Source organism: Macaca fascicularis, chromosome 15 (genome assembly GCF_037993035.2).
Source record: "Macaca fascicularis isolate 582-1 chromosome 15, T2T-MFA8v1.1".
Classification (NCBI taxonomy): domain Eukaryota; kingdom Metazoa; phylum Chordata; class Mammalia; order Primates; family Cercopithecidae; genus Macaca; species Macaca fascicularis.
The window spans coordinates 40,845,905-40,873,646 of NC_088389.1; the positions used below are offsets into that span (position 1 = coordinate 40,845,905).

The 27,742-nt window shown below is 43.5% G+C and overlaps 1 protein-coding gene across 10 annotated transcripts in view; it reads left to right on the forward strand.

Moving 5' to 3' along the window:
* ASTN2 (astrotactin 2) overlaps positions 1-27,742 on the forward strand; it is a 986,627-nt gene that overhangs the window by 183,774 nt on the left and 775,111 nt on the right. For all 10 annotated transcript variants that reach the window (XM_045372567.2, XM_015436667.3, XM_015436666.3 and 7 more), the window contains exon 3: positions 26,690-27,074. In XM_045372567.2, coding sequence (XP_045228502.2) covers positions 26,690-27,074 — 385 coding nt within the window. The remainder of the gene's footprint in view (positions 1-26,689; positions 27,075-27,742) is intronic.

Below are 27,742 nucleotides of genomic sequence, written 5' to 3' on the forward strand. Positions count from 1 at the left end.
TCAAGTCCCCATTTATGTACTCTACAGAAGTGGTCCCCAAACCCAGGGCTGTGGATCAGTACAGTCTGTGGCCTGTTAGGAACCACATGAGTTGAGCCACTGGTGGGCGAATGAGCATTACTGCCTGAGCTTTGCCTCCTGTCAGATCAGCAGCAGCATTAGATTCTCATTGGAGCACAAACCCTATTGTGAACACTGCACATTCAAGGGATCTAGGTTGCACGCTCCCTGTGAGAATCCAACTCATGCCTGATGATCTGAGGTGGAACAGTTTTATTCCATAACCACAGGCTCCCCCCATAAGTCCATGGAAAATTTTCTTCCACAAAACCAGTCCCTGGTGGCAAAAAGGTTGGGAAATGCTGCTCTATAGGTCTTTGTGTTTGGGCTTCCTACTTCAGAAGATTCTCCCTGCTTGCAGTGATATAAATGTCAAAATGACCTCTAACTTGAATGAAACCAGATGGATCCTTTAGAAGGTACTCCTGGTTTGCAGGAGTGCAGTTCTCAAATTTTCTTCTAGCTAAAAATGAACCCAAACTAATCCATTAGAAAGAACTCATGAGTCATGCCGACTCTGAGGAGCTACTGTGTCAACTCTGAAAAGCATCAAAAGGACAGATTCACCTCAGTGGAGTTTTGTTTATTTGTCTCAGTTCCTGTCAGAGCGAATGGTCCCACTAGCTTTGAATGGCCTTAGGCTTGGAAAGAGCAGCTGGCATAGAGAGAATTGTCCTTTTCTCCCTCTCATCTTGAGTGGCTCTTTTACGATGGACAAAGAGGAAGCCCAGAAAGGCTCAGATGGAAAGGAGGATTGTAAACCTCAGGACTCAGATGGTTATTGAGAGAGTGTGAGCCTTATGCTAAAGTTTCAAAATATGCAGAAAATGAGTGCCAGGAAAATAAGGTGTGGAGTGCAGAAAAGAGTCTGCAGAAAGCATGGGTTATGTCCTAAGTCAAGCCCCTCATATGCTATGTGAGTTTGGGCAAATTCTTTGGGCTTTAGACTCCATCTGCAAAATGAGGATTGGAAAACCTCTGGAAACACTTTCAGAGATCCTTATTAAGGAGGAAAAAACTGGCCCACATAGCTAAAAACAGAGGAAGACTGAAGGGCAGGGCTGTAAGAAGGTTTATCTGTGGGGTAGCTCCAGTGTCTGTTCTGAATTTACAGCAACTACACTTAATTATTCTCACTGTCTGGTATCTTGGTCCTCTGCTGTCTGGCTTTGTGGTACCTCCTTAATCTTATGTCTTTCTCCTGTCCCCTTTCTTACTCTGCTCCAGCCATGCCAACCTTATATTTCAAGAACATGCCAAGTGTAACCCATTGAAAGCATTGCTTCGGCTTGCAATATGCTATTGTTCTTTATCCTGGAAGAATTCTATTCAAGGCTCAGTTCCTCCTTCTTCAACCATCCTCATTCCCTTCTGCTGTCACACACACAGTCACCACCCAAAATTGACTGGTTTTTGGGATTCAAATCTCAGCTTTGCCAGTTATCAAGAGTGTCACAAATTTATGAAGAAGACAAGACAAGGAACATGATGTCGCAATTCTTCGCACCATGTCACTGAGCCACCCACTTTACCAGTGACCCATCTTACTCACCAGTGTGACCACAGGCAGATTACTTAAACTCTCTCAATCTCAACTTCTGTATTCATTAAAAAAAATTATGAAACTACAAATGGCCCCTGACTTACTACAGTTTGACTTATAAATTTTCAACTTTCTGATGGGTTTCTTGGAGCAATAAATGCATTTTCAATTTATGATATTTTTGACATAAAATGGATTTATCAGATGTAACACCCATTGTAGGTCAAGGAACATCTGGAATGCTTATCTCATCATGTTGGGAGAGTTAAAGCATCTCTCATAGTGTTGGGAGAGTTAAAGGAGGTAAGCATACTAATGACAAAATGCCATTCCTGATGCCTAGTAAACACACAGCAAATGCTTCCTTTTTGTGTAGAGAAAGGACCACATATCTTTTTGCATTCATTTACATGCCTGAGCCTGGCATATGGAATGAACACCAGTCTAGGAGTCATGGGGCCTTTATATTTGGGCCTGCACTCTCCTGTGAGCTCTGTGATTTAGGCAGGAAGCTTAACTTCTGTGAGCCTTGGCTTTGCCTTCAAAGAAATGGAAATGGTTCTCCTAGGCTTTCAGAGAGCTGCTGTCTGCATTGCTCGGGCTAATGAATAGGGGTGGGATGGAGATGGGATATCCCTTGAAACAGGAATAAGCACCATGCAAATGTTAGCTCTTTATTATTATTCTTAACACCAACAGCTTCTTTTCTCCAATGGCAGCCCAAAGCCACTTGCTGCCCCAACATCAGTGGCCCAGATGTTGCCAACATCTGCCTGCTTCTCTGGGCTTTTACAGAGAGAGAAGGGGAATAATGGAGTGACAAAGATCCTATTATAGAAACATGTGGACAGGTTTTGCCACCTCCTCCTGTTGTCTCTCCCCAACTTGTAATCCTCTGGGGAGGAGGGGCCACTTCTCATTCATCTCTGTGTTTCAGGTGCCTAGCCCAATGCCTGGCATTTGGAGATGCTTAGGAGACACTGCTTACATCAGTTGCAGGGACTCAGAGCTGCCTTTTGCTATGGGGATGATGCTGTTAGCTGAGGGTGGCAGGGCCTCTTGGTTCCCCAAATGAAGAAATGACAAGCTTGGGATTCAGGAATCTGAATCTGCTGCTGATTTTCTGTGTGACCTTGGACAAGGCAGATAAACTCTCTGGGCCTGAGTTTTTACATGGATGAAGTAATACATCTAAAGTTCTACAAAGAATGTGCTGACTGGCTGATCCTTGGGTGTTGTGGAATATCTTATAGCTGAGAAAGACTGGAAATATTTTCATATCTGCATGTAAACAGAGCACTATTTCTCTCTACCCATTTTTTGCTTGTTTATTTCTACTTGGGAGGGTGGTACCTTGCAACTTGGAGAAAATGACTGTTGGGTGTTATTCGGTGCCAGAAACTTCACACACACTTACTAGCCAACTTAATCTTTATAATAATCACTGGAGTTGGGCACCAACATTCATGTTTCTCTGACGATTAAACTAAGAGTCAGAGAAGAGTCCACTCTCTGAAGTCACGCAGCTAGTCAGCGAAAGTCAGTGAAAGAGTCATCCGAAATTCTTCCCAGGTTGCTCCATCATCAAGGAATAATCAGTTTCTCATCACTGAAGGTGCTCAGTGAAGGGAGGGCCAACTGAGAAGAGCTTTGTGGAGGAGATTCACCCATAGCTTGGGCCAGAGCCAGAGGTATTGGCCTTGGATTTATCAGTGTACACGTTCATAACAGGTTTGGCACCGTGAAGACCCTTGGAGATCATCTGGTACAGTCTTCTCCTTTGCAGATAGAAAAACTGAAGCTTTGAAAGGGGCAAGGACTTGACCAGTGTCACTTATTAGCCTCCTGGCGTCGAGCTGACCTGGGTTTGAATTCTGTCTCTGTTACCTATATCCCTGACATCTCACTGTGCCCCATTGAGTGCAGAGGGCAACCACTCTTTTCTTGTGACTGTAGACACCCATGGCTAAACCAAAGAACCTAAGGAAATCCCTGGGAGCCAGGAGGGCCAGTGCACAGAGCTCAGGGAAGCCTGAGCCTCCACAGGTGGGCCTTTGCCCTTCCTTCCTTCCCGCCACAAGGAGCAGAGGTACCATTATTAAAATAGCCTCTCCCCTCCTTTTAGGGAGCCAGGTTGTAACTGGAGCTACATGAGATGGTGGGTTTCACTGTGCAGCATCACTGTGTCACCTTCCCTCAGCTATGACCAGTGGCAGCCCCAGCCCCAGCCCCAGCCTCCTTGGGAAAGACAACTGTGTGTCTCCAGGAAGATGAGCTAGCCTGAGAGCAGCAGCCACCTACGAATAGGAGGGAGGAAGCATCCAGCACCAGCATCCCCTCTCTGACTCCTCCCATTCCAGATGGGGGCCTGGGCCTACTGGGAGGTGGAGTGAAGTTGAACACTGTGAGCATGGCACACATGGCACACAGGCAGGACTCAGCCTTGGCCAGGTGTGGTGGCTCACGCCTATAATCCCAGCACTTTGGGAGGCCATGGCGGGCAGATCATGAGGTCAGGAGATTGAGACTATCCTGGCTAACACAGTGAAACCCTGTCTCTACTAAAAATACAAAAAATTAGCAGGGTGTGGTGGCATGCCCCTGTAATCCTAGCTACTTGGGAGGCTGAGGCAGGAGAATCACTTGAACGTGGGAAGCAGAGGTTGCAGTGAGCTGAGATCACACCACAGCACTCTAGCCTGGATGACAGAGCGAGAGACTCTGTCTCAAAAAAAGAACTCAGCCTCCAGAGCTGTTGGGTGCCTTTGACAGCCCTGCCCCCAACACCCTTGACCAAATATTCTAATATTTCTGAGACTCAGTGTCCTTACCTATAAAAAAAAAATAATAACAGAAACTATTAGGCTGGTGCAAAAGTAATTGCGTTTTTCGCCATTGAAAGTAATGGCAAGACCGCAATTACTTTTGCTCCAACCTAATATTTCAGAAGCATGTCTTAAGGATTAAGTAAAATGATATACTCTAAGTGGGCAGGGCAGGGGCTGGCAGACAGAAAATGCCGAAAGAATGGTAGTCTCACCCACTCCGTGATTCTGGCATTTTCCCACATTTTATAACCTGAGGCTGGCAATTGGACCTGGTCTAATGTCAGGCATACAACACAAAATAACAACTATCCCTATATTTTTTGCACTTCTGGGGTAACTCCCTTTATTGTTGCTTCACGGATCATAGCTAATATTTATTTAGCACTTACTAGGTATTAGACACTGTAACTAGGACTTAACATATATTACTTTACTTTTACAACATCCCTATGAATTACATAGAGTTATTGTATTAATTTTATAGGTGAGGAAACTAAGGCAGAGAGAGGATACCCTTTGCATGGGATCAGCGGTAGACCTGGGAGTCAGATTTAGGAAATGGGGCTCACCATGCTCTATTGAACTTAAAGTGTTCTATCCACCCGTCTATCCATCCATCCATTAATTACTGAGCAATTAGTACGAGACAGACACTATTTCAGGCACTTGAGAGCAGAAACACCCCTACCTCATGGACCCTACAGTCCAGCATAGAATGAGAATCACATGTCACTGCCAGCCCATGGGATCCTATATCCCACCCTGAGCTCCCTCGTCATTGCTTATCACATTTTTTTGAACAAGTTTCCAACCAATCTATAGTGTGAAATTTTTTCCAATGCCCATCTACTGCCAACTTCTCTCTATCTCACTCTTTCCAGCCCAGGGATGAAGGCTTTGGGACCTCCCCATGGTGGTAGCAATCACAGAGCCCAGTTAGTACTGTTCCAGGACTGTGGCTGACTGTGGATTCATGCAGCACCTCAAAATTTTTGTGTATTATTCAAGAACGTTTTAGTCCTCGTGTTTTGGTAATGATGGAAGGCAGTATCGAGTGTGGAGTTCCATCCAAGTTGAGTTTATTTCCGAGCTCTGTTGCACGGAAATAAAGAGCTCTGTAGCCGTGGGTCTTGGATAACTCATTTGGCGAATGTGCCTCAGTTTTCTGGTGAGTATAATGCTACTTAGCTCTATTCCCTACCCCAGCACACCTATGTCGCCAGATTCCCAGGGTTTTGAGAGCCACAGCTGGATTAAGATGAACTCAAGGCCTTTGAGCTCAAGTCAGAAAGACCTGCCTTTAATTCTCTGAAAATGTTATTTAATGTATCTGAGATTCACTTTCCTCATCTGCACAATTGGTATGAAAATACATTTTCTCCCTATTTCACAGGTCTGCAAACTGTAGGGCCAGGACCAGCAAAGAATATGAGTGCCTCACTAACCTTGGACATAGAATTTAAAGCGTTGCCTATAAACTCAGGAATGCATTACCTTGTATTTTTTTTTAAATTGCATTGAAATATTATTTATCTTCATTACTGAGGTTTTTGAACCCCTTTAAATTTTGAATACAAGACAAGTACCCACTTGCCTCACCGTAATCCCAGCCATGTGATGCAGAGCTGCTCAAATAAGGTACTAATGAAGGGAAAGGCTTTTAAATCTAAGTGCTGTGCCAATGCCATTTTGTTATAGTAGTAGTTTATTTTACATTGTTTGCTTGTAGTTACAGTCATACACTTTTAGATGAGAGGAAATTTTTTCTGGAGAGCAGGATGATTTTCTGAGTCTTAGAAGTCTGGGTTCTAATAATAGGGCTGCTATAGATTAATTTCGTGACCTGGAGCAAATTGTTTAACCTTTTTGTTTTCTTATCTGCAAAATGGGTATGGTAACACTGACCTCAAAGATTTCCAATGAGGATTGATTTGTTCTAATAATACATTCAATTTGTCAATACCAATAAATGGCATGCAATAGGGGCTTGGAAAAATAAGATTTCCTATTGTCTCCTCCTCCTCCTCCTCCTCCTTGGAAAATAAGATTTCCTGTTGTCTCCTCCTCCCCCTCCCCCTCCCCCTCCCCCTTTCCTCCTCCTCCTCCTCCTCCTCCTCCTCCTCCTCCTCCGATAGAGTCTTGCTGTTGTTGGCCCGGGCTAGAATGCAATGGTGTGATCTCAGCTCACTGCAATCTCTGCCTCCCAGGTTCCAGCAACTCTCCTGCTTCAGCCTTCTGAGTAGCTGAGATTACAGGCGCCTGTCACCATGTCCAGCTAATTTTTGTATTTCTGGTAGAGTCAGGGTTTCACCATGTTGGCCAGGCTGCAAACTCCTGACCTCAGGTGATCCACCCTCCTCGGCCTCCCAAAGTGCTAGGATTACAGGTGTGAGCCACCACACCCAGCCTTATCCTTCCTTAAATACACTAAAACAGCAGACAGCGATTGCTTACCTAAAAGCCTTGAAATCGCTGATATATGGATCATCTTTAAACAGCTTTCTGTCTTGAGTCTGACAATGGAAACAAACCTTGAAATGGCCACCAAGGGGCCAGGTTCTAGTCCTGGCTCTGCCACTAATCGTGTCTGACCTAGAAAAGTCTCTCGTCCTCTCTCAGCCTTGACATTCGCTTGTGCAGAATGAGAGAGTCCTTTTCTCTAGCTCTGCTCCATGGAGCTCTAGAGATTTCAGACCCCCAACCTCCATTTAGACTGGAGCAGTGCCTCTTCTATGGCTTTATTCAGAAATGGATTTCCAATTAAAGTTTTTCAAAAGAGAGTGTACAAAAGCAGTGATAATCCTAACAATGTCAGCTAACCTCAAGATCTCTGAGTTCCCGTCCGTTCTGACATTTGGAAAGTGGGATTTTCGTTTAGAAAGATGAGTGTGTTTGCCTCCACTGGCTTTCCGTCTAGCTGCTGTTGAACATCTGTTCAGCACGGTAGGAGACACATGGCCGGTTCAGGAGGGATTCGCTGGCACTGGAGAGGCGTGGAGGAGAAATGGGAGGGGAGATCATGGTAAGGTGGTCTGAATGCCAAGCACGTCTGTATTGTCTCTGCTAAGTTATTACTCTTACCCTGCAACCCAAACACAGTCTGTCCCTGCCCTCCCTTTTCAGGCTGGTGGCAGGCAACTGAGTACCACTGCTGCCTTTGCTGGTCTGTGGGAGGAGAGGGGCTGACTCTGCCGTCTTGCCCTCTGCCCATTTACATAGTCCGTACCATCTTGTCTAACTCCCCCTTTCTGCTGCTCAGCTTTTGGATACAACACACTCCAAAGTCACCCTCCAGTTGCTGAGAGATATGGTCCATCGACAATTTTAGCAGGGAGTCATTGGTCTAAATAGAATCTATGAGAAACTCCAGTTCATAAGACAGATATATGAAACATTTTATAATAGTAGGGTCCTATCAAATGTGCACTTTATTTGCATGAATTAACCTATATATTTTTTATGAGAGACCAGAGACACAGAAACAGACTCAGAAATTTAGGGAGTTAGGTTATTATGACCACCGTTACATTCAATGAGCCTTGATAATCCACAGTGAAGATGGGATAGAAAACAAAACTGCTGTCTTCCTTGGTCGGTCTTGGTGCTCACTGTTCAGTGATCACCATTCTACCATAAGTGCAATTCCTTTGTTTGACTGTATTCTTTAAAAAAAAAATTCAAGCTAATTATTTTAGGCACTGAGTCAAATAAATAGAAACATGGACCTTTCAACTGGATCATAAATGATGAGCAGAAATTTGCTTAGCAGACTTCAATCTTTCTCTGCAATTTGATGTTCATTTTCAAGTATGTTTGGGTTGTGTATGTTTGGATGCACACACACATACACTCATACGTAGATAGCCTTTAGTAATTTGCAAAGCTTTTTCATGTGCATCATTTCATAGATTCTCCCAACCACCCTGGGAGTCAAGGAAGGTAAATGATTGTTACCACTTGACTGATGAGGAAAATCAGGCTAAAGGGATGTTGAGTGACTTGTCCAAAATCTCATTAACAGGATTAAGTTGCCAGTTCCTGGCTTCCACTGAACCTGGTACTGGTTTAGGTCCAGCAATTCTGTGTGATTTCCTGCTTTGGAATGAGGAACACATGCTTGGGGGAATTGGAAGCAGGGCCTCCTCCCAGTTGCAGCCCCTCCCTGATTTCTTCAGGAGTTTTAATCTCAGCCTGCTCTCTGCTCCTCAGAAGGACACAGAGCCCTGGATGCAGGGAGGCTTGTGAGACGGAAACTGAAAGAACGCAAGCTCCGGCTCACCTCCTAGAAGACTTGCTTGTTAACAGCAAAGGGAGGAGCTCCAGAATCCAGGCAGAGCCAGAGAAGCAAGTAGATAATGCCAGAACCCATTCCTGATCCGAAGGAAGGAACAACAGATTGAAAGTGTCCTCTGATTACCAAACATGATGAATGAGGAACAAAAAGAAAAAGAAAAATCTGCACCTAGTTGCCCTGCAGTGAAATCTCAGAACTGTATGGATAAAAGGGGAAAAATGCAAAAGCTTTTAGAGAGAGAATGGAAAGAAAGAAAAAAAAATGCTCCCAAGAAAGGGAGAAGAGACAATAGAGTTTCTGGTGAATATAATAATAACAACAATTTACTGAGAACATTCTTTGGACCCAGGTAATCGGTATGGGATTTGTGGAAGCCCCATATTTTCTCCATTTCAATTGAGAACAGTTTGAAAGATTGGTAAAAGGAGTAAAGCAGATGGAGATTAATGTTTTGCCTTTATTACTGTAAAAGGTTAGCTTGGAGGACTTGGCAAAAATGGGTATTTTCCCACCCAGGGTAAGTGCTGAGTGCCTGGCACCCTCTCACATGGGAATCTGTTACCACAAAACAGAAGGGGTGGCAGGGCAGAGCAGAAGGCTGCTTTTGGAGGGCAGCTGGTTCCTACAGCAAAAGAGGCAATGAAGGGAAAGAGTTATATAAGCTCACGGCCTCATTCCAGATCCACTCTACCTTAGTGGGGAGGAGTAAAGGATGTTGGGCAAGAGAGAGATTTTTGGGGAAATTTATCTTGATCAAAACTTGGGGTATAAAGAAGAAACATTTCATAATACTATTCAGAGTGTTTACGTGGACACCTTCATTTAATCCTCAAAACAAGACAATACACTAGGACCCTCATGATGCACATTAAACAGATAAGTAAAATGAGGCTCCTAGAAGCTTTTGTAATTGACACTTACCTTTTGCTGTTACTTTTGTAGCAGCATTTACCCTGGGTGGCTTTTGTAACTTTGTGATACAGCCCCATGGAGGTGGCAGGGTGAAGACAGTTACTCCAGCTCTGTCTGTCTCCACACATCTTCTAACCCCCTTCTGTGCTGCTTCCCCGAGTGCAGGGCCCTGAAAAGCAATGATGATAAAGGGAAGGGGTGCTCACTTCGTGGCCCTCTGACAGCCCGAGTCAGCAGCCTCTGGGTCGGGACAGAGAACGAGGAAGAAGCTTGCGACGAGATTCTTATGTTTGTAATGGGCCGAGAAATGGGATTTGACCACCACTGGGATTCTTGGAAAAGAAGCTTCTTTCTACTCTCCTGCACTCCCTTCTATCCTCTCTCACCTTACACTCTCCCTTCCTTTCCATGCTCCTTTTACTCCTCACCCCCTTCCCATTCTCTCTGGCTCTACTCTTCCTTTTCCAAACTCTCCTTAAACTGTTGGCTACTTGGACTTCACCAGTGACAACAAGCTCCTTCCCCCTTTGTCCTCCCCAAATTCCACAAATTCCCCTTCTATTTTGGATTTTAAATCAATTCAAATCAATATATTGATCATTTTGTTTTATTTTTACAATTACATCAGATAGATTTGCTTATCATCCCCATTTTCTAGATACAGAATAAAGTAACATGTAAGAGGCCACAAAAGCAGTAGAGTAGCAATAAGATTTGAACTCACATTTCATGGATTGAGAATCTGAGCTTTAAAACCAAGAAGCTACATTGGCATACACAAATAAGAAGGACTAGTCAGGGATGGCAGGTATGTAGGCAAATGTATGCCAAAGAGTGGCCTAGGGCCATTGTAGACAGCTGTGATCTTGGCAATAGTCCTATCTCTCGATTACTAAGAATTTATATTGTGTTCATCACTCAACAGAGTGATGCTTGTAATCCTAAAGTAGATACTACTGCTAATAAGACTTCATAGACAAGGTGGATGAGATATACTGAATCAATTGACCTGCTGTGTTCAGAAACTCAGAGGGTGCTGTAGACGGGATTTAAATACTCTTCTGCTCCCAGACCAACCCTACCTGATGATAAGGTCTCCTGCAGGCTTATTTAAAGGCCAGAAATAGGTATTTTTAATGAGCATCCCCAGGTGATTTTTATGACCAGGCAAGTGTGGGGATGATCAACTCTATCTGGGAGGGTAGAGAAGAAGATACACAAGCTCTTGTCTTAAAAGGTGAGTGGAGTTTACTGTGTCAGAAAGGATTTGTTGCGTATTTTGTATTGTTTTCAGTCCACAGCCTTCTCTGTGGAATCTTTCGTCATTGCTGATGATGCTGCCTTTCCATGATGCGTACAAGGTCCACTCCCTCGGCCTCAGAATAGCCACTGAGGAAGGAGAGAAGAGGTCTTATTTTCATTCTCTCTTAGACCTTTTCTTTCCTGGATCAATCTCTTTGGTTCACCTACTATGGGTTACTTCAGTGACTCTTGGAACTAAATAATGGACCTAGAGAGCCTTCCTCAGTGTAGGGGGTTTAATAGTGTCCTGACATAATTCATGTCTACCCAGAACCCCAGAATATAACCTCCTTTGGAAATAAGGTATGTATAGATGTAATTAGTTAAGGATCTTAGGATGAAATCATCCCTGACTTTGGGTGGGTCCTAAATCCCATGAGTGGTATCCTTGTAAGAAGAAGAGGAGACAGAGAGAGACACAGGGGAGACGGTGATTTGAAGATGGGGACAGATTGGAATGATGCTGCCACAAGTTAATTCCAGGAGCCACCAAAAGTGAGAAGATGCAAAGGAGGAATCTCCTGTAGAGGCTTTGGAGGGAGCTTGGCCCCGCAGGTACCTTCATTTCAGACTTCTGGCCTCCTGAACTAAGATATAAATATCTAATGCTTTAAACTACTCAGTTTGGATGATTTTTTTTTTTTTTTTCCCTGCAGTCTGAAGAAATTCACACACCCAGATTCCATGGAGGCTCAGGATAAATAGGACATTTTTTTTTTTTTTAAAGATAGAGGCTCAGGATAAATAGGACTTTTTTTTTTTTTTTAAAGATAAGGTCTTACCTTAAACTCCTGGGCTCAAGCAATCCTCCTGCCTCAGCCTCCTGAGTAGCCGGGACTAGATGTGTGCCACCATGCCTTTTTTTTTAAAATTTTTTGTAGAGATGGGGTTTCACTATGTTTCTCAATCTCCTGCTCTCATGAAATTCTCATGAATTTCAGTCTTAATCTCCTGGCCTCATGAAATTCTCCCATTTCAACCTCGCGACATGCTGGGATTACAGGCCTGGGCCACCACACGTGGCCAGAAATAAAGACTTTCTCTGAAGTGGTCCCAGTACCACCAGTCCCTGTTCCACCTCAGTCCATTTCCTCAGGCAGTGCTGGTTGGTTCAAAACACACAGGACTCTGAATGGGCCAGGAACCCAGGCTAAGTGTTCTTGAGTGAGACCAGACCCTCACCGATATGGGTTGGAGATGGCTGTGAGACATGAACATTTACTTTTTAGCTGTGGAATTAAGTTCATCTTCATCTAATTAATCTGAAGTTTGGACAGTTCCCAGGCTCTACCAGACCTCTCTTTCCAATCTCAGGCTCAATGAGTGCTTCAAATGCTGTCCTGTTGGGCGGCAGTTTGGGGATGCTTTCGCTGACCACTTAAGGCTACAATGTGCTGAAGCTTTGAGTTCCTGTATTTTACCCTGGGATTGAGTTAAGGACACTGTCCAGTCTTGGGTAGCCCAGCTGGAGCTAGATATGAGGGTGGGTCTTGGAAGACAATAGATGTACAACCCGAGGTAATGTGGGGAGCAGGACTTGGAGATTCACCTTGGGGCAGTCCTGTGTGTGACAGCAAGGTCTCAGGGAACAGATCTTGAGGTTCAGCACGACTGGTAGGGCTTGGAGGCAGGGAGCATTATCAGTGTTACAACTGAGATATTCTCTGAACCAGGAAAGAAAGCATGGTCTACCAGATTCCCCTGCAGCCTGGGCCGTGGGTTGCCTGTCCTGCCAGCAGGGGTGGAAATTATCTCAGGGATGAGAGGAGTTGTTAAGGGTTAGGTGGCAGGTAGCTGGGCAACTGTCTCTACTACCTGGATTACTCAGGATATATTGAACTTCATGGTTTGTTTTTTGTTTTGTTTTTTGAGATGGAGTCTCACTCTGTTGCTCAGGCTGGAGTACAGTGGCACCATCTTGGCTCACTTTAACCTCTACCTCCCAGGTTCAAGCGATCCTCCTGCCTCAACCCCCCTAGTAGCTGGGATTACAGGCACATGCCACCATGACCAGCTAATTTTTGTATTTTCAGTAACGTTGGGGTTTCGCCATGTTGGCCAGGCTGGTCTTGAACTCCTGACCTCAGGTGATCCACCTGCCTCGGCCTCCTAAAGTGCTGGGATTCCAGGCATGAACCACCACACCTGGCCTGAACTCCACGTTTTTAAATACTCAGGAGACAAAGGACAGCAAGGTAAAGAGGAAAGAATGAATCATACCAGCTCAGCCCCGGTGGGTACATCAAGGATACTGGCCAGCTTTTATTTCCTACTCCTGTCATTCCACAAACCACCTCCCATTGAATCCTCTCTCTTTTCCCTTCTCATTGATGGACATCTTATGCTTGACTCTGTGCCCCTAGTAACTAACTTTCCAGGGGTCTTCTTGATCAGGCCCAGTAGGGGAGATCCTGAGACCATCACAACGTGCCTTCAGGAAAATTGGCAGCTGCAGCATCAATGCTGGAAAATGGCAGCAAAACAGTGCCTCTAAGAGGCTCCTATTGTGTGATTTGTAATAGGTTTTGAAAAAGGTTGATGGATAGATGACAGAGTATCAGAAATACTGGAAAGCTGATAGATTTGCAGCTTTGTTTCTTTTGTGACTTAAGTTACTCTGCTTGAGTTACCTGTGGTTTTTGGAGTCCCTCTCTTTAACAACACCTATTTACAAAGTTCTGATGGGTGTAAATTACTTGAGGACATATATAGTTCCTTTAAAAACATGATTATCAATGAAGTCCTTACATAAAGAGGAAAAGGCACCTGTTATTATTGATCATTTTAAAGCTGGGGAAACTGAGGCTGAAAAAGGTAACATGACTAGCCAAGAGATGTACAGCTAATCAGCAAGCCAGAATTTGAACCCAAAACCATTGTTTTTTGAGCCACATTATTGATACCCTCTTTCACTAAAGTCCTATGATTTCCATCCATATATAGTAATAGTAATAACAAATAGATACAGCTATCAGTTTGCTTTTTGTGTAAGGTGATTGTGCTTGAGCAGTTACATCTGACATCCCTTTCACCCTTTTACTTTCTGGCTCAGTATCTCCTAGGTATTTATAAATAAATAAATAAATGATTAAACAAGCTTGGAATTCAGACCATCTCTTCCTCTTTGGTCCAACAGTAGAGAGAAAGGAGTAAACAGCTAGTTATCACATTTGTGTCTTCATTATCCCTATACCCAGTACCCCTTACCTGGGCATCAAAAGGGGACTAACAGCAATGTTTTCTTTATTCACTATATATCTTCCAACCTTCAGTCCTGGGGTATAGGCTGAGGATAGAATTGGTAAATAACTCATATCTGGTTCTTCTCCTTGAGGAGCTACTAAATCATTCTAAGAGACATCTATCTATTTACTCATGTATTCATCCATCCAGTCATCCATCCGTCTATCCACCCATCCCTACATCCATTAATCTATTCATACACTCCAAATATAATTACTAAGCATTGACAAAACCCTAAGTGCTGTTCTTGGTGCTGAAGACAGTGATGAAGAAAACAAAAGACCCTACATTATGGAAGTTCCATTCTATTAAGGCCATGAACAAAGTTAACAAATTAGTGTGTAATATAATAAAAGGGAGAGGTAATTGACATAAAGTTAAAACAAGAAAAGGAAATAGAGATCTGGTGATGGAGACAAAGGTGAAGGCCACTATAGTAGAGCAGTTGCAAAGGGAAGCCTTCACCCACAGGACTATGTCTTGGTGATAGACCAGCAATCCCTGACCATGACCCTCACCCACACCAACTCCCATAACCCCATCCATGATTTCTAAAGAAGCCAGCATCAGCCCCACTTTGCCGCCAGCTCCCTTCAGAAACTCCCTCCCCACATGAAACTTATTTTTCATGTATTAGTATTAGCCACGCTCTCACTGACCTCCACCCTCCTCTCTTTTCCTTGCTTCCAACCTCAGAAGGCTTTGTTGTTGGCACAGTATTTTAAGGTTGGCACAATATTAGGGATCTCACGTCAGCCCTGTGAATCTGCAACACATTCCCGGGGAATGATGTACTGAGCAAAGGATGCAGGCTTTTCATTCTGCCGACTCTCCAGACACACTGAACGTTTCAAGATTATTGCAGCAGCATGCAGCAGACAAACTTAGGATTCTGGAGCCAAATGTGTGTCTTGTTACTGACTTCTGACTTTTCAGCCTTGGAGAGCAAAAACCCTCTTGAAAGGTTCACTTTTGTCATCTGTTAATGAAGTTAGAAATGCCTAGTTCATTTGCTTGCTATGGCCACCCTGTTAAAAAACAAACAAACAAACAAACAAAACAACCCACTTTATGAAGACCTGTGAGCTTTCTGCAAACTTCTTTTACTTTATAAGGGAACAAGATAAAGACTGGGACTTAAGTTTCCTGATTTCTTTCTCAATATGTTTTTCCTCTGCCAGAATTTTTTAAACCGTCTTTTGTTGAGTACTGACTGTATTCTAGACACTATGTTGGATTGCTTTTTGCATTCACTTGTTTAATTTTCACAATAGTCTATTTCAGTGATGAAATGTTAGTCTCATTAAGATGAGAAAGATGAGGATATGAGAAATTTAGTAGCCTATCCAAGATTCCATAGCTGGTAAATGACAGCACAGGTACTCAAACTCAAGGCCATCAACTCCAGAGCCTGTACCATTAACCACTACACAGTTTAGCTGATTATCCAGTCTTCTGTCACATTTTGGGCATGAGTGTACTTGATTGGATGGGCATGTTCTTCATACCTTTGAACTCGACTATAATTGAAATTGCAAGAAAAATCTTTTTTATCCTCACTTTCTCTATGTTTTACACTTGGAAGCTTTGAGAAACTCTTTGCCCCTTACCATGTTTCCCTCTTACATGGAGCTTGCTAAACTATGCATTGTGATAACTACCTGCTTACTCACGTGTTTCCACAAACCAGCTGTGAGTTATTCAAGGGCATACCTGTGTATTTCTAAATCGAGGCAGAAGGTTTGGTACGGGGTCAGAAAATTACAGTAATAGTAGTAAGAGTTAAGCCAATGACTACCACTTATTGAATGTTTTATGCAGGTCAAGGGCTGTGTGGCATATTTTACATATATCACCTTGTCCAGTCTTCACAACAGCCTTTTTGGTGAATGGTATTATTCCTGTATTACAACTGTGAAGACTGAGCATCGCAGAGAGAATGTCCCAAGTTCCCATTACTGGTGGGTGACAGGGTAAAACTGGGAACTTAGGTCTGCCTGCTTCCAGGTATGACCTTACCCTGGGGAATAAGTAAATCAATGAATGAGGGCAAAGCTCCTCTCTGGCCACTTGGGTTCATCTGTATGTTGTCATGACTCAAAGAATGGGAAGAAACTCAATCCTCCTAAAGATGTTTTCCCCCACCTTCTCCATTCACCCATCCTTCAGAGTGGGATTTGGGACAGAACTTCAGAGGCCACCTGAGGACATGTAGTGGAATGCTGACTTGTGTTAAATGGTTCATGTGAATTACCTTCAGTCCTCTCTTACAGACAGATGGAGGACTGCCAGACAGACGTGGGTGTATTTTGGTCAACTGCCCTTAAAGAGGCATTTATGATGGATTTTTTCATTCTTTCTTTCAACGAGTAATTGAAGATCTACTACTATGTGCTGTGTGCCATTCAAATTCAACCAAAAATAAATAAAACCCTGCCCTTCCTTTCATTGCCTCTCAGTGTAGAAATACAATAAATACGTAACGAGGGCTACTCAGTATCAGACATTGAGCTGCATCCTGGGAAAACAGAAATGATTAAGAACACCCTCAATGGGCACTAGGGTGATGGGAGGGAGTCAAACTATGATGCAATCTGCTGCATGCTCTGGCATATGAAAGCATGAGTCACTGCAAGACCTAACAGGTGGTACTTAACCCAGTCAGAAAAAGCAGGTTTCAGAAAACTCATGACCTACAAGCTGAGGCTTAAAAGACTAGACAAAGAAGTGAGGGAAGGGCATTTCAGACAGAGGGAGCATGAGCAAAAGCACAGAAGCGTGAAATGCTGTGAAGGATACAGGATGGTTAACTGTTTTAATATATGCATTTACACCTGTAATACCAGGCAGGATGTCATAAGAATATATGTATTTCATCTCTTCCAAAACGCTTTCCAGTTTGTCTTTGCTTTTCTAATTTTCTAGAGTATTAGAGCTGGGATGGCTGTTAGAAACCATCCAGTCCCACCTACTCACCCCAAAGAGGGGAAGGGATCACGATCACAGTTTGGAGTCTGTGGGAGGAATGCAGCTGGGAAACTGTATAGAGAATATCTGATTGTATAGTGAAGGGGAGGTAGTGGTTTCAATACTACTTTGTATCAAAATGTTTTTTAGGAGACAAGATCTTACGTGAATAATAAAGATCTACTACTTGCAAGCTATTAGCAAACTGTGTTATACCCTGCAATCTCAGTTAATCCTCCACAGATTCTCCCACTTAGGTATTAGTAACCCAATTCACAGATAAGAAAACCCAAGTGACTTATCCAAAGACACATAAGTCAAACAGACATAGGTTTGAGTCATGACCGTACTAATAAAAAGGTCAATAGAAAAACCTATGTCTGTCTAACTTATGGGAAAACGCTGGTGTCTCCAAGCATTCTTTAGCCTTCTCCTTGATAAATTTTTATAGAATTCAGTATGTTATCCCAGGATTTTGACCCTGTTCTAATCTGATCTAAAGATGATTAAGGAAGTTTGAGCTGGCGGTAGTGGGTGAATGCATTCCAAAGAACCAATGTGTTTTTACTTTATTCCTTTGGCATTATCTTTGGAAGTAAAACAGTATCTCTAATAGACACATGGTAAGTAGATGATTTATTTAAAAGAGAAATACGTTTCATTTTCTATAATGGGACTTCTTAAGTAGGTCACCCTATATCTGTCTAGAGGCAAAAAAGAAATATAGACAAATATAGCTAACTATAGAAATATTAACATAGGTATATTTTTACAAATGTGAATACATACATATACACACACGTATACACGCAAATTCTTATTTGTTGTGCCTTTTTCTTTTATTGTTCACACATGTCAATGTATCTCTTCATTTGATTACATGCTGGTATCTTATATAACTTTCCCCAAGATTCCCCAAGAAAAAGTAAGATGTAGATAGGTAACTTCCTCCCTAATCCAGTGACAGAATCTAGACCTCAGTGTCATTGTTGACACCCCCTTCCTTACCAGTAGACACAAGTCTTCCTATCCTGGTAACTGACCTGCCACTTTAACTTACTTCTGGTCTCATCATCTCTCTCTTAGACTAGGGATTCTCAACCTCTCCACTATTGACATTTGGGGCCAGTTAATTCTTTGTTGTACGTGGATGTCCTGTGCATGTAGGGTGTGTACAGATTCCTCAGCTTCTTCCCACTAGATGCTAGTACTCTCTCCCCTAAGTTGTGACAACCAAAAATGTTTCTATTACCAAATGTCTCGCTTGAGACAGTCCCAGTTTCTGAGATAGTGAACCCACAGTTTATTGGGAATTTCCCCCAGTGGAAAATCTTATCATATATATTTTCTACCTGGTTATATGGTTTTAAGCAGTTTGTCTTCTGAGTCTCCATTTTTTTTTTTTTTTTTTTTTTTACATCTGTATGCTGGGCATAATAATCTAACCTGTAGGGCAGCTAAGTAAAGACATCAACAACTCTAATACAGGGTAGGAAATGCTGAAGATCCTTAAGTGAGGGTTAAGGCGAAGCACTGTGGGAGTGCAGAGGATAATGAAATTCCTTCTGGCTGCACATGGGGAGGGGAAGTGCCTACGAGTTCATAAAGGAGATGCATTGAAGTTAACAGTGAAGTATGGGTGGTATTTGGATGTGTAGATGTAAGGGTGAGGAATAAGAATGAGGGCATCATTCCAGGTAAAGTAAATGGCTTCTACAAAAACACCTCAGGACCGAGAGTTTGGTCCTGGCAGCCACAATGCCATGATGGTGAGAACTGGTGATCCACTGGGCCTTCTCTTCTCCACTCGCCTAATGACAGAGCTAGTGGGAAAGGAGGCTTGGGTTCCAAGTACTCTGAAAAGTCTCCTTTCAGGCCCCAGCTTCCTGGGAGCAGAGAGTTTCATTGTGGTTGGATACTTAGCACCATGCCTGCTCTGTAGCAAGAGCTTAGTAGGGGTGGTTGCGTGGATGGCCAAAGCACACATTTGAAGGGTATTTCAAAAGCATATGTTCGAGACAAGGTTATCCACAAAGATAGATGACGAGGACTTGAACTGTCAAACTACAGGACTCTTAGCTTAGTCAATAGGGAGGGGATCAGTTTCCATGTGTGCCTTAGTTATGGTAAGTAAGATGGATTGAGAATAGTGGGAAAGGGGGAATAAAGCATGGAAGATCATTCAGCATGTATTAAAATTATCATGATGAAATCCATGAAAACTAGGGCATAGGACAGCCATAGAGTAGAGAGAAATGAAAAGTTATAGAAGCTATTTTGTATATCAAATTATCACAATTCACATGTTTCCTTAGCAGCTTTGGAGGGTGTTGGCTGCATATTCTGTCTCCAAAACAATTTTAGGATGTTTTGTGATGTTGGTCCAGTCACTTCCATCCTTTAAGTCTCAGTTTCTTTCTTGTTCCTTTTTTTTTTTTCTAACACTAAAGACTTAGACTATTTTCTAATAATTATTCCAGCTTAAACATAGACTGGGGCCTGAAAGGAGACGTCTCAGATCACTTGGATCCCAGGCCCCCTTCCCGACTAGCTCTGTCATTAGGCAAGTGGCCAAGAGAAGGCCCAGTGGCTCACCAGTTCTCAGCCATCATGGCGTCGTTGCTGCCAGGGACCAGAAACAAGTGGCGAGAAGAGAAGGACATTACTTGAGAGAATATGCATGTTCACAGCTCTGAGGATTAAGGGCCCGTGTTCTTATCACTGCAGAACAGAGTATTATAAATCCAGTCTTAGAATACCAAATCCCCTTGCGGCTTGGCCGTAGTGAGGGAATATTAAAAAGGCCGGAGACAGAAATAATCAGTTTCCGAATGACACATTGTCAAATACAGCATTTTTCATATTATCCCTTTCTTTCCTTTCTCTAGTTCCTTCTTTCATGCCTCGATATTTTAACATGAAAAATAGATTAAAATGAGGCCAGGCCAAACAGCGTACTGAGTTTGACTTTTTAGTCTCTTGGTGGGGTGGTTTGAAGTGCTTTATACTTTTTATCTCTCTGTATTTTTCCGTTTTTGAGGTTGTGTATGTAAGAAAACCAGCTGAAGGCACTGGCATTGGAGAAAGTCAAAGCAGCAAAGGGGCATGCAAGATTTGATAGGTGCTCTGTTGATGCTGGGGTCAGAGCTAAAACAAGGACTTGAGTTTGCCTTCCTCTGGAAAGTCTGGTGAAGATTGTCAGCTTCTGGATGTGTTTATTAAGCACCTTCCCTGGGCTAAGTACTGGAACTAAGGCTGGATAAATGGTAGGGGTAAACAGCAACTCAAGACCTTGAATGGGAAAATGGTCAAACAGATGATTGGATCATGACAGCCAGAGGACTGAAGCCAGGAAAGCCTCACCCCAACCTGAAAACACAGAGATGTTCCCTGGGGAAGTGATCTCCAAGCTTAGACAGCTGAGTAGGCTGAGATCAATAAGTCAAGGGCAGTGCATTAGTTTCTTGGGGCTTCCATATTAAATTACTGCACACTGGCTGGCTTAAAACATGAGAAATTTATTCTTTCATGGTTCAGGAGTTCAGAAGTTCAAAATCATGATGTCAGCAAGGTTTGCTCCTCCTAGAGACTCTGAGGGAGAATCTGTCCCATGACTTTCTACCAGTTTCTCATGGTTGCTGATGACCTTTGGCATTCCTTGGCTTGCAGATGCATCACTCAGATCTCTGTCTTCATCTTCATGTGAGCTTCTTCCCTGTGTGTCCACTCCTGTTCTTATGAGGACACCAGTCATTGGATTTAGGACCCACTTTAATCCAGTATGACTTCATCTTAACTAATTACCTCTGCAAATATCCTATTTCCAAATGAAGCCACCTTCTGAGATTCCAGGTGGAATGAGTGAGAGGATGCTTCAGGCTGAGGGGGTAGTGAGTGCAGAAGAGGGAGCATCACACTTTGGATGATGCCAACTGCCCAGGGTGACTCCAGGACAGGTAGGACAGGTGTGACTTGTGGGGAGTTGGGGAATGAGAAGGTAGCAGGGACCCAGTCATGAGGGGCTTTGGGTACCAGGTGAGGGAACCTGGACATTATTTTAAGGACCCCAAGAAGCCAGGAGAGGGATTTTAACAAGGGAGACTGGGGTAAAAGGATTTGGTTTGTGATAGACATATAGGGAAGCTGAAGGAATGATGCTAGTATTTGTTGACTTTTGTGGTGCCAGATCCTTTATCCAGACCTTTGAATGTCTTATTTAATCCTTAACATAACTCTTCACACTGTGAACAATCAGCCTCATTTTAAAGGGAGCCTACTGCAGTCCAAGGAGGTAAAATGTAACGAACTTGTCACAGCCAACAGCAAGGAGGGAGGCAGGGATTCTCATGCTGGCCTGTATTCCCCCAGGCATCCGGTTGCCCCATCAGAGCACTCTGCCCTTGACACCTCCCACCTTCACCCTTGTCTTGTTCCCCTGGGGAATCTGAGACTCACTGTCAGTAATAGAACCAGAGAAACAGGCTGATCCTGCCTAAAGAGACTTGTAATGGGGAAGGTTCCAGAAGGGATAGGGGTGCACTTTCTTTCTCACATCTCTTCTCTGCCTCCTCCCTGAAAGCTTCTTGAAATTCCCATAAGGTGATGGTAAAACAGATCACCCCAAGATCCGTCCAGCTTACAACCTCACAAAAGCAACTCCCTAACTAATAGACTGGTGTTATTATTTCTAGAACTTGCAGTGACTTCCTCAGCCTTGTTTGTCTAGGGCTGCCCTGCAGTGAGCACGGTTCAAATCGGACTTGGCATCAGGTCGTCCCTGAGGCCAGCAGGGTCTCAGTTTGTCGCCCTTGGAGACTTCGCCTCTTCTTAACTTGCTTTTTAAAAATTCACAGCCATCCTCCTAGGTCTTTTCTCCCTCCTCAGCTCCCCTGTTGCCCTGTAGCATTTTTTTTTCACTACCTGGGCCTGTGTTTGCTCCTGGTGTGGACTCAGAGGCTGGACACGCTAACCGTGCTGAGCACTAATCAATTGCTCCTGCTTTTCTGTTTGCTTACCTCTGGTGTGGGAAGCCGATAAAGAAGGGAGTATGTAATTCTATGGGTGTGGACCAGGACAGCAGCCTGGACCGGTGCAGGTGGACACAGTCTACACTTCCTTCTTGATTCTGAGTCACTCATCTGCATTCTTTGGGTGAGATGTCTCATTATGACAGAGGCAGCCAGATGGTTCTCTTGAGCTCCTTTGCTTGTGCACAGCACTCTTCAGTTTTTACAGGATATCACAGCTGTTTTCAGATTTGATTTGCACAGCAGCCCCAGGGAGTACCATGAATGAAGATTTTCTTCTATCACAGGTTTACCATGTGCCGGGCACTAAACAAAGTATCCCATGTCCATTAGCTCATATCTCATTTCCCTCGATAAAGAAGTCTATGATCCAATTTTATAGATAATAAAATTGTTAATCAGAAAAATTAAATTCTGTGTCCAAGATAACCCAGCTTATATGTGTAGCATTAGATTTCAACCTTGTGTTTCTGACCCCAGTCTTAGCTGCTTCTAACTGTGTGATATAGTATTACAAGTATTGGCCAAGTCCAATTTACTGATAAACTGAAGGTCCATAAGAGCAGGCCAAGGTCAGACAGTAAGTAAACTTGAATTTAGAACCTTTTTCCCACATGTTTTGAGACTGTATCCAATTTTATGTATTCCACTACTTTTTCAGGGTCTAGGGAGGGAGGGCTGGTCAGACTGGTGCTTGCAACATTACCTAAGCTGCTACCATGTCTTAGATGATGCCTCCTGAGTTTTTTAGAAGCCCAGCCTAGAATGTCTGTTTCAGTAGTCAGTGGCATGGTGAGCCCCAGAATACTGGGATTCTGCTTTCACCAAGTTCTTGCAATAAAACTCAAATCTGCAATGGGAACCAGGTGGTCAGTGACTCAGCTAGAGGTGATGGAAGCTGAGTTCAGGGCAGGCTGGGGAGTGAGGACAAGGGACCTGTGCCCTAATGGGAAAGCCATAGCCACTAGCTTGGGCTCATATCAAACGGCAAGGCCAAGGGCTAAAGAATCAATGGGTCAATAAACTAAAGGGAAGCTCAAGCTCTACCTCCCAAACCAGGGGGTCCCTCTGCCACATCCTTCTGGAAGTTTCCTATGTTGAGAAATCTGTACCTGAAATTGCATAGGTAACTTGATAAGGAAGACGTGAGACTGGACAGGGGCTAATTAGGCTTTTGCTCCTGTCCCTTCTCCACTCCAAGAACAGTTTTAAAGTCGTGCTGGAGCTAGTTTGAATCTCAGTTGCACTATCTTGAGTAAATGACCTTTTGTCTCTGTGCCTCAGTTTCTAACTTAACGTAGGATGATCACAGGTGTAAAGGTGAATGAAAGAGCACATATCAAGCATTTGGTCCAGATTGAGAAGCATTTGGGGATCCAAGGCAAGTTGTGCAGAATAGGTATATAGGGCCAGAAAGTCATCATTCATTCATTCATTCCTTTATTCATTCAACACAGAATCTATACTTGCTGAATTCTGTTGACAGTAACAATAGCTAACAACCTGCGATACCATGTACCCCTACACTATATTAAGTACCCCACAAGCATCTTATTTAGCCTTCATGCCCCAATGAGGTGACATTATGACTCTTGTCGTTGTTTAACCCATGAGAAAGCCAAAGATCTAGAAAGATAAAGTGACCTAGTCAAGGTCACACAGTGTCTAAGCAGTAGAACTTGGATAAAATCATGTCAGTCTGATGCCAACACTTAGCCATTTACTGCTGGAAGGCTCTCGAGGAAAAGGATACAAGGAGGGAAGGAAGGGGCATTAGTAATTGCAGGTGGATGGGTTGGTTAGGCCTCATCTTTCCTAGGTCAGTATTGGTCCTGGGATCTGACCACAGAGTCCAACAACCATAATTGGGATATACTGAGTTGGATGAGGAATGAAGGCCCAGAAACCATGCAAGGCCTTAGCCTCTTACTGAATGAAACACCCAAATGTGAGAAGACAGAGGGTGGGGTCAGGCAAGGAGATTCCCCCAGGGGCATCAATGGGGCAGAATGAAAAGTTTCTCTGAAGAGAAGATGCGCCCATTGCACATCTGGAAGATGAATTTGAAAATAATACTTTCTTTTTCCCTTTTTGTGCGCCCTCACCATCTTTCCTCCTTCTCCCCTTCCCTCTCTTTAGTCAATGAGAATATCTGTTCAGTAACCAAGGGCTGTGCAATGGAGAGCTGGGGTCCAGTCACAGCTCCACCACTTCCTGGCCCTTTTAATCCAACTGGACCTGGAATTAAATCCTGACTGTGTGACTTCAAGCTAGTTTCTTACTTCTCTGAATCACCTTTTCCTCATCTATACAGCAGAAACTAATTTCTATCACATAGTCTTGTCCTGAAGATTAAATAAAATAACATTCAGTAAAGGTGTGAAGGAGAGGGTCAGCCCTTGTGTTTATCAAGGATTAGTGTTGCCCCCGTCATTTTCTCTCTTCACTCTCCCTCTCTATCACCTCTCTCCTCTTCACTCGTCCTCATGCCCTCCCTCTCCTTTTCTTATTTCTGAAACACAAAAAAATCCCAGACAAATCATATCATGTCACACAGAATTTTGTGACACAGAGCAATCACCATCATATGTTCTATAGAGGAAAAAAGATTCATTGTTGCTTTTTAAGGTGATATATACAGAATTACCTCTGGTATACACATGCGGTTACACGTATATTTAATAGATTCTACACACACAAATACACATATAAATACACGTACTTATAGCTTTGTTTCATTTGTGCATTTGTTTTTATGTTATGACATCCAGAGAAACTTTCTTGGAGAAACCAAAGTAGCTCACTGCTGAACTCAAGGCAGGGCTTCGGCCCCTGTTCCAGAGCTATCAGCCACACCTGCATACCTGGTCACCAACTCTTAGTCCTCTTATCCACCCAGTCCCCCCACCTCTGTGGAGGTGCTGAATTTCAGCATAGTGAGCTGAGGGTCTTGCAAATAGAACATGCCAGTTTTCTAATATCAAATATAGTCAGCAGGATGGCTGAGTCATTTCAGCAAACAGTGTTCTTCTTGGCCTAAACAGGTGTGTTTAACAGCAGCCACCTTTGCCCCCAAGATAACGTATTCACAGCTAACATCTGTCATCTTTGTTAGATGCTGTACAGATAGTTGTCAGAATTTGTCCTTGCCTTCAGTGAGATCATAGCCAAGGAGAAGCCATCAACCACACAGGTGGAATTGAAAGAATATAGGCTCTAGAGTTAAAAAGCAAAAACAAACAAAATAAACACACAAAAAGTAAGGCTCACATATTACTCGGCCACTTACTGTCTCAGTTTCTGGGTCTGTTGATTTTTTGAAGCCTCTCTCTTACCCTGTATACAACAAGGGTGATTCCTCCTGAATCCAGGGGTTACACAGCAGGCATTCAACAAAGTGTCTTCCAATCTCCCAAACATGAAGCAGAGTATAAAGTGAAGAAAAGCAAGAGAAGTGATGAGGGCCTACCCATCAGAAGAGAGGTTTCTGGCACAGAACAATTGAGGGGAGGTCTGGAGAATGCAAACCTTCCACTTCAAGCTCACGACAGGTTGTTATGGGGATTACAGATGTGTTTTGAAAATACCTCTGCCCTGAAGGATCTTACAGACCAGGGTATTTCATGAATCATATGAGTCATGTAAGAGATGTGCATTAACACATTAACTTATTTGAAATTAATGTATGATAATGCAGACACAAACATTTAGGAGTTGGGTGTATCAAAGAAAAAAATGTGTATATATATGTGTGTGTGTGTATATATATATATATGTATTTTTTTTTTCAGTTGACCTTGAAATTCTGATTAAAGGAGTCCTAGAAAGGTGCATTTTCATTCACTCATTTATCAAATATTTGTTAAGGACCTACTTTGTGCCAGTTCCCTTATTGAAATTCAGAAATTTAAAGACTAGTGTTTCTGAAAAATGAAGAAAATACAGGTTATGCAGAAATTATGTTTGATTTAATAATGCTATCTTATATTTGCAGCAAGGCGTAACAAAGTCTACTACTGTCTCTTGAGCCTTCAGTTAACTCATTCTACAGATGAGGAAGCAAGGCTGGGGAGCGTAGGCAATTGTCCTTGGGTTGTTCAACTGGTGGGAGGTGAAGTCTGGATTCAGACATTCACCTGTGTGAAGCCTCAGCGCTGACCCTTCCTGACACTGAGCCATCTGTATTGCCCTGACATGACCATTATCCATTTGATTTGCTTCCTATGGCAAGCTTGTGAAGAAGGAAGAGCAGGGATTCGTACTCATCCTTTATACCTATGGAAAGCAAGGCTCAGAGAAGTCAAGAAGTTGGCCCAGGGTCACACAGTTTGTTGGTGAAAAAGTCAGGTTTGAAACAGTGTCTCTCTAGCTTAAGAACTATAGCTGATGGTTCCTGAGGCTCTATGAGCCAAACCCAGGGATCCTGGCAGAGTGTAGTGGACAGGAAAATCCCCTGTGGCCCTCCAATCCAAAGAACAGTGGCCCATTTGTGTGTCCTTCCTTCCTGCTCCAGGGTGGCCTCATCGCGCTGCTGCTGCTGCTGCTGGTGTTCACCGTGGCGCTCTACGCCCAGCGACGTTGGCAGAAGCGTCGCCGCATCCCCCAGAAGAGCGCAAGCACAGAAGCCACTCATGAGATCCACTACATCCCATCTGTGCTGCTGGGTCCCCAGGCGCGGGAGAGCTTCCGTTCCTCCCGGCTGCAAACCCACAATTCCGTCATCGGCGTGCCCATCCGGGAGACTCCCATCCTGGATGACTATGACTGTGAGGAGGACGAGGAGCCACCTAGGCGGGCCAACCATGTCTCCCGCGAGGACGAATTTGGCAGCCAGGTGACCCACACTCTGGACAGTCTGGGACGTCCAGGGGAAGAGAAGGTGGACTTTGAGAAGAAAGGTGAGTCCTCCATGTCACAGCCCATTTTCCAGGGGGCATTTTGAAAAGATGGGAAGAGGTGCGGAAGCTGGGCGGTTGAGGACTACAGGCAGTATTTTCTGGGATAAGCCACTTTGGATTTATGACTTTGGATTTCTGTTGGGTTATCAAGTTTGTCTTCTCTGATTCTTCTGTAGTGATGGGAGAATAAGAGAGTGTCAGTACTCCCAGAATTGGAGTTGTGAGGAGACTCAGAGGGTATGCAGTCCAACATCTTTCCAGTGTCTCTTGCTTACCTCCTTTGACAGCTTTCTCACTACTCGGGAAATAGGCCATCTCATTTCCACACCATTACTATTAGAGGGTTTCTTCTTATACCAACTTGAAATCTGTATCCATGGTCCTCCATGTCCAAAAGGAAAGTGATCTGATATTCTTTTTCAAGGCAGCTGTTGGGAAATTTGACACAAAAATAAAAGAGCCTGTACATTTTAACCAACCTAAACACCCCAGTTTCTTTAAATAGTCTCATATGAAGCATTTTTCAGACATTTCACCTTCCTGGTCACTGCCGTCTAGATAGAACTTTTTCACATCCTGGGCCATAACACCCAAACTGACACTCTTCTTCATCAAGGTGGGAATGATCCAGGGCTGAGAAAAATGAGATTTTTCCTCCTTCTTGCCAA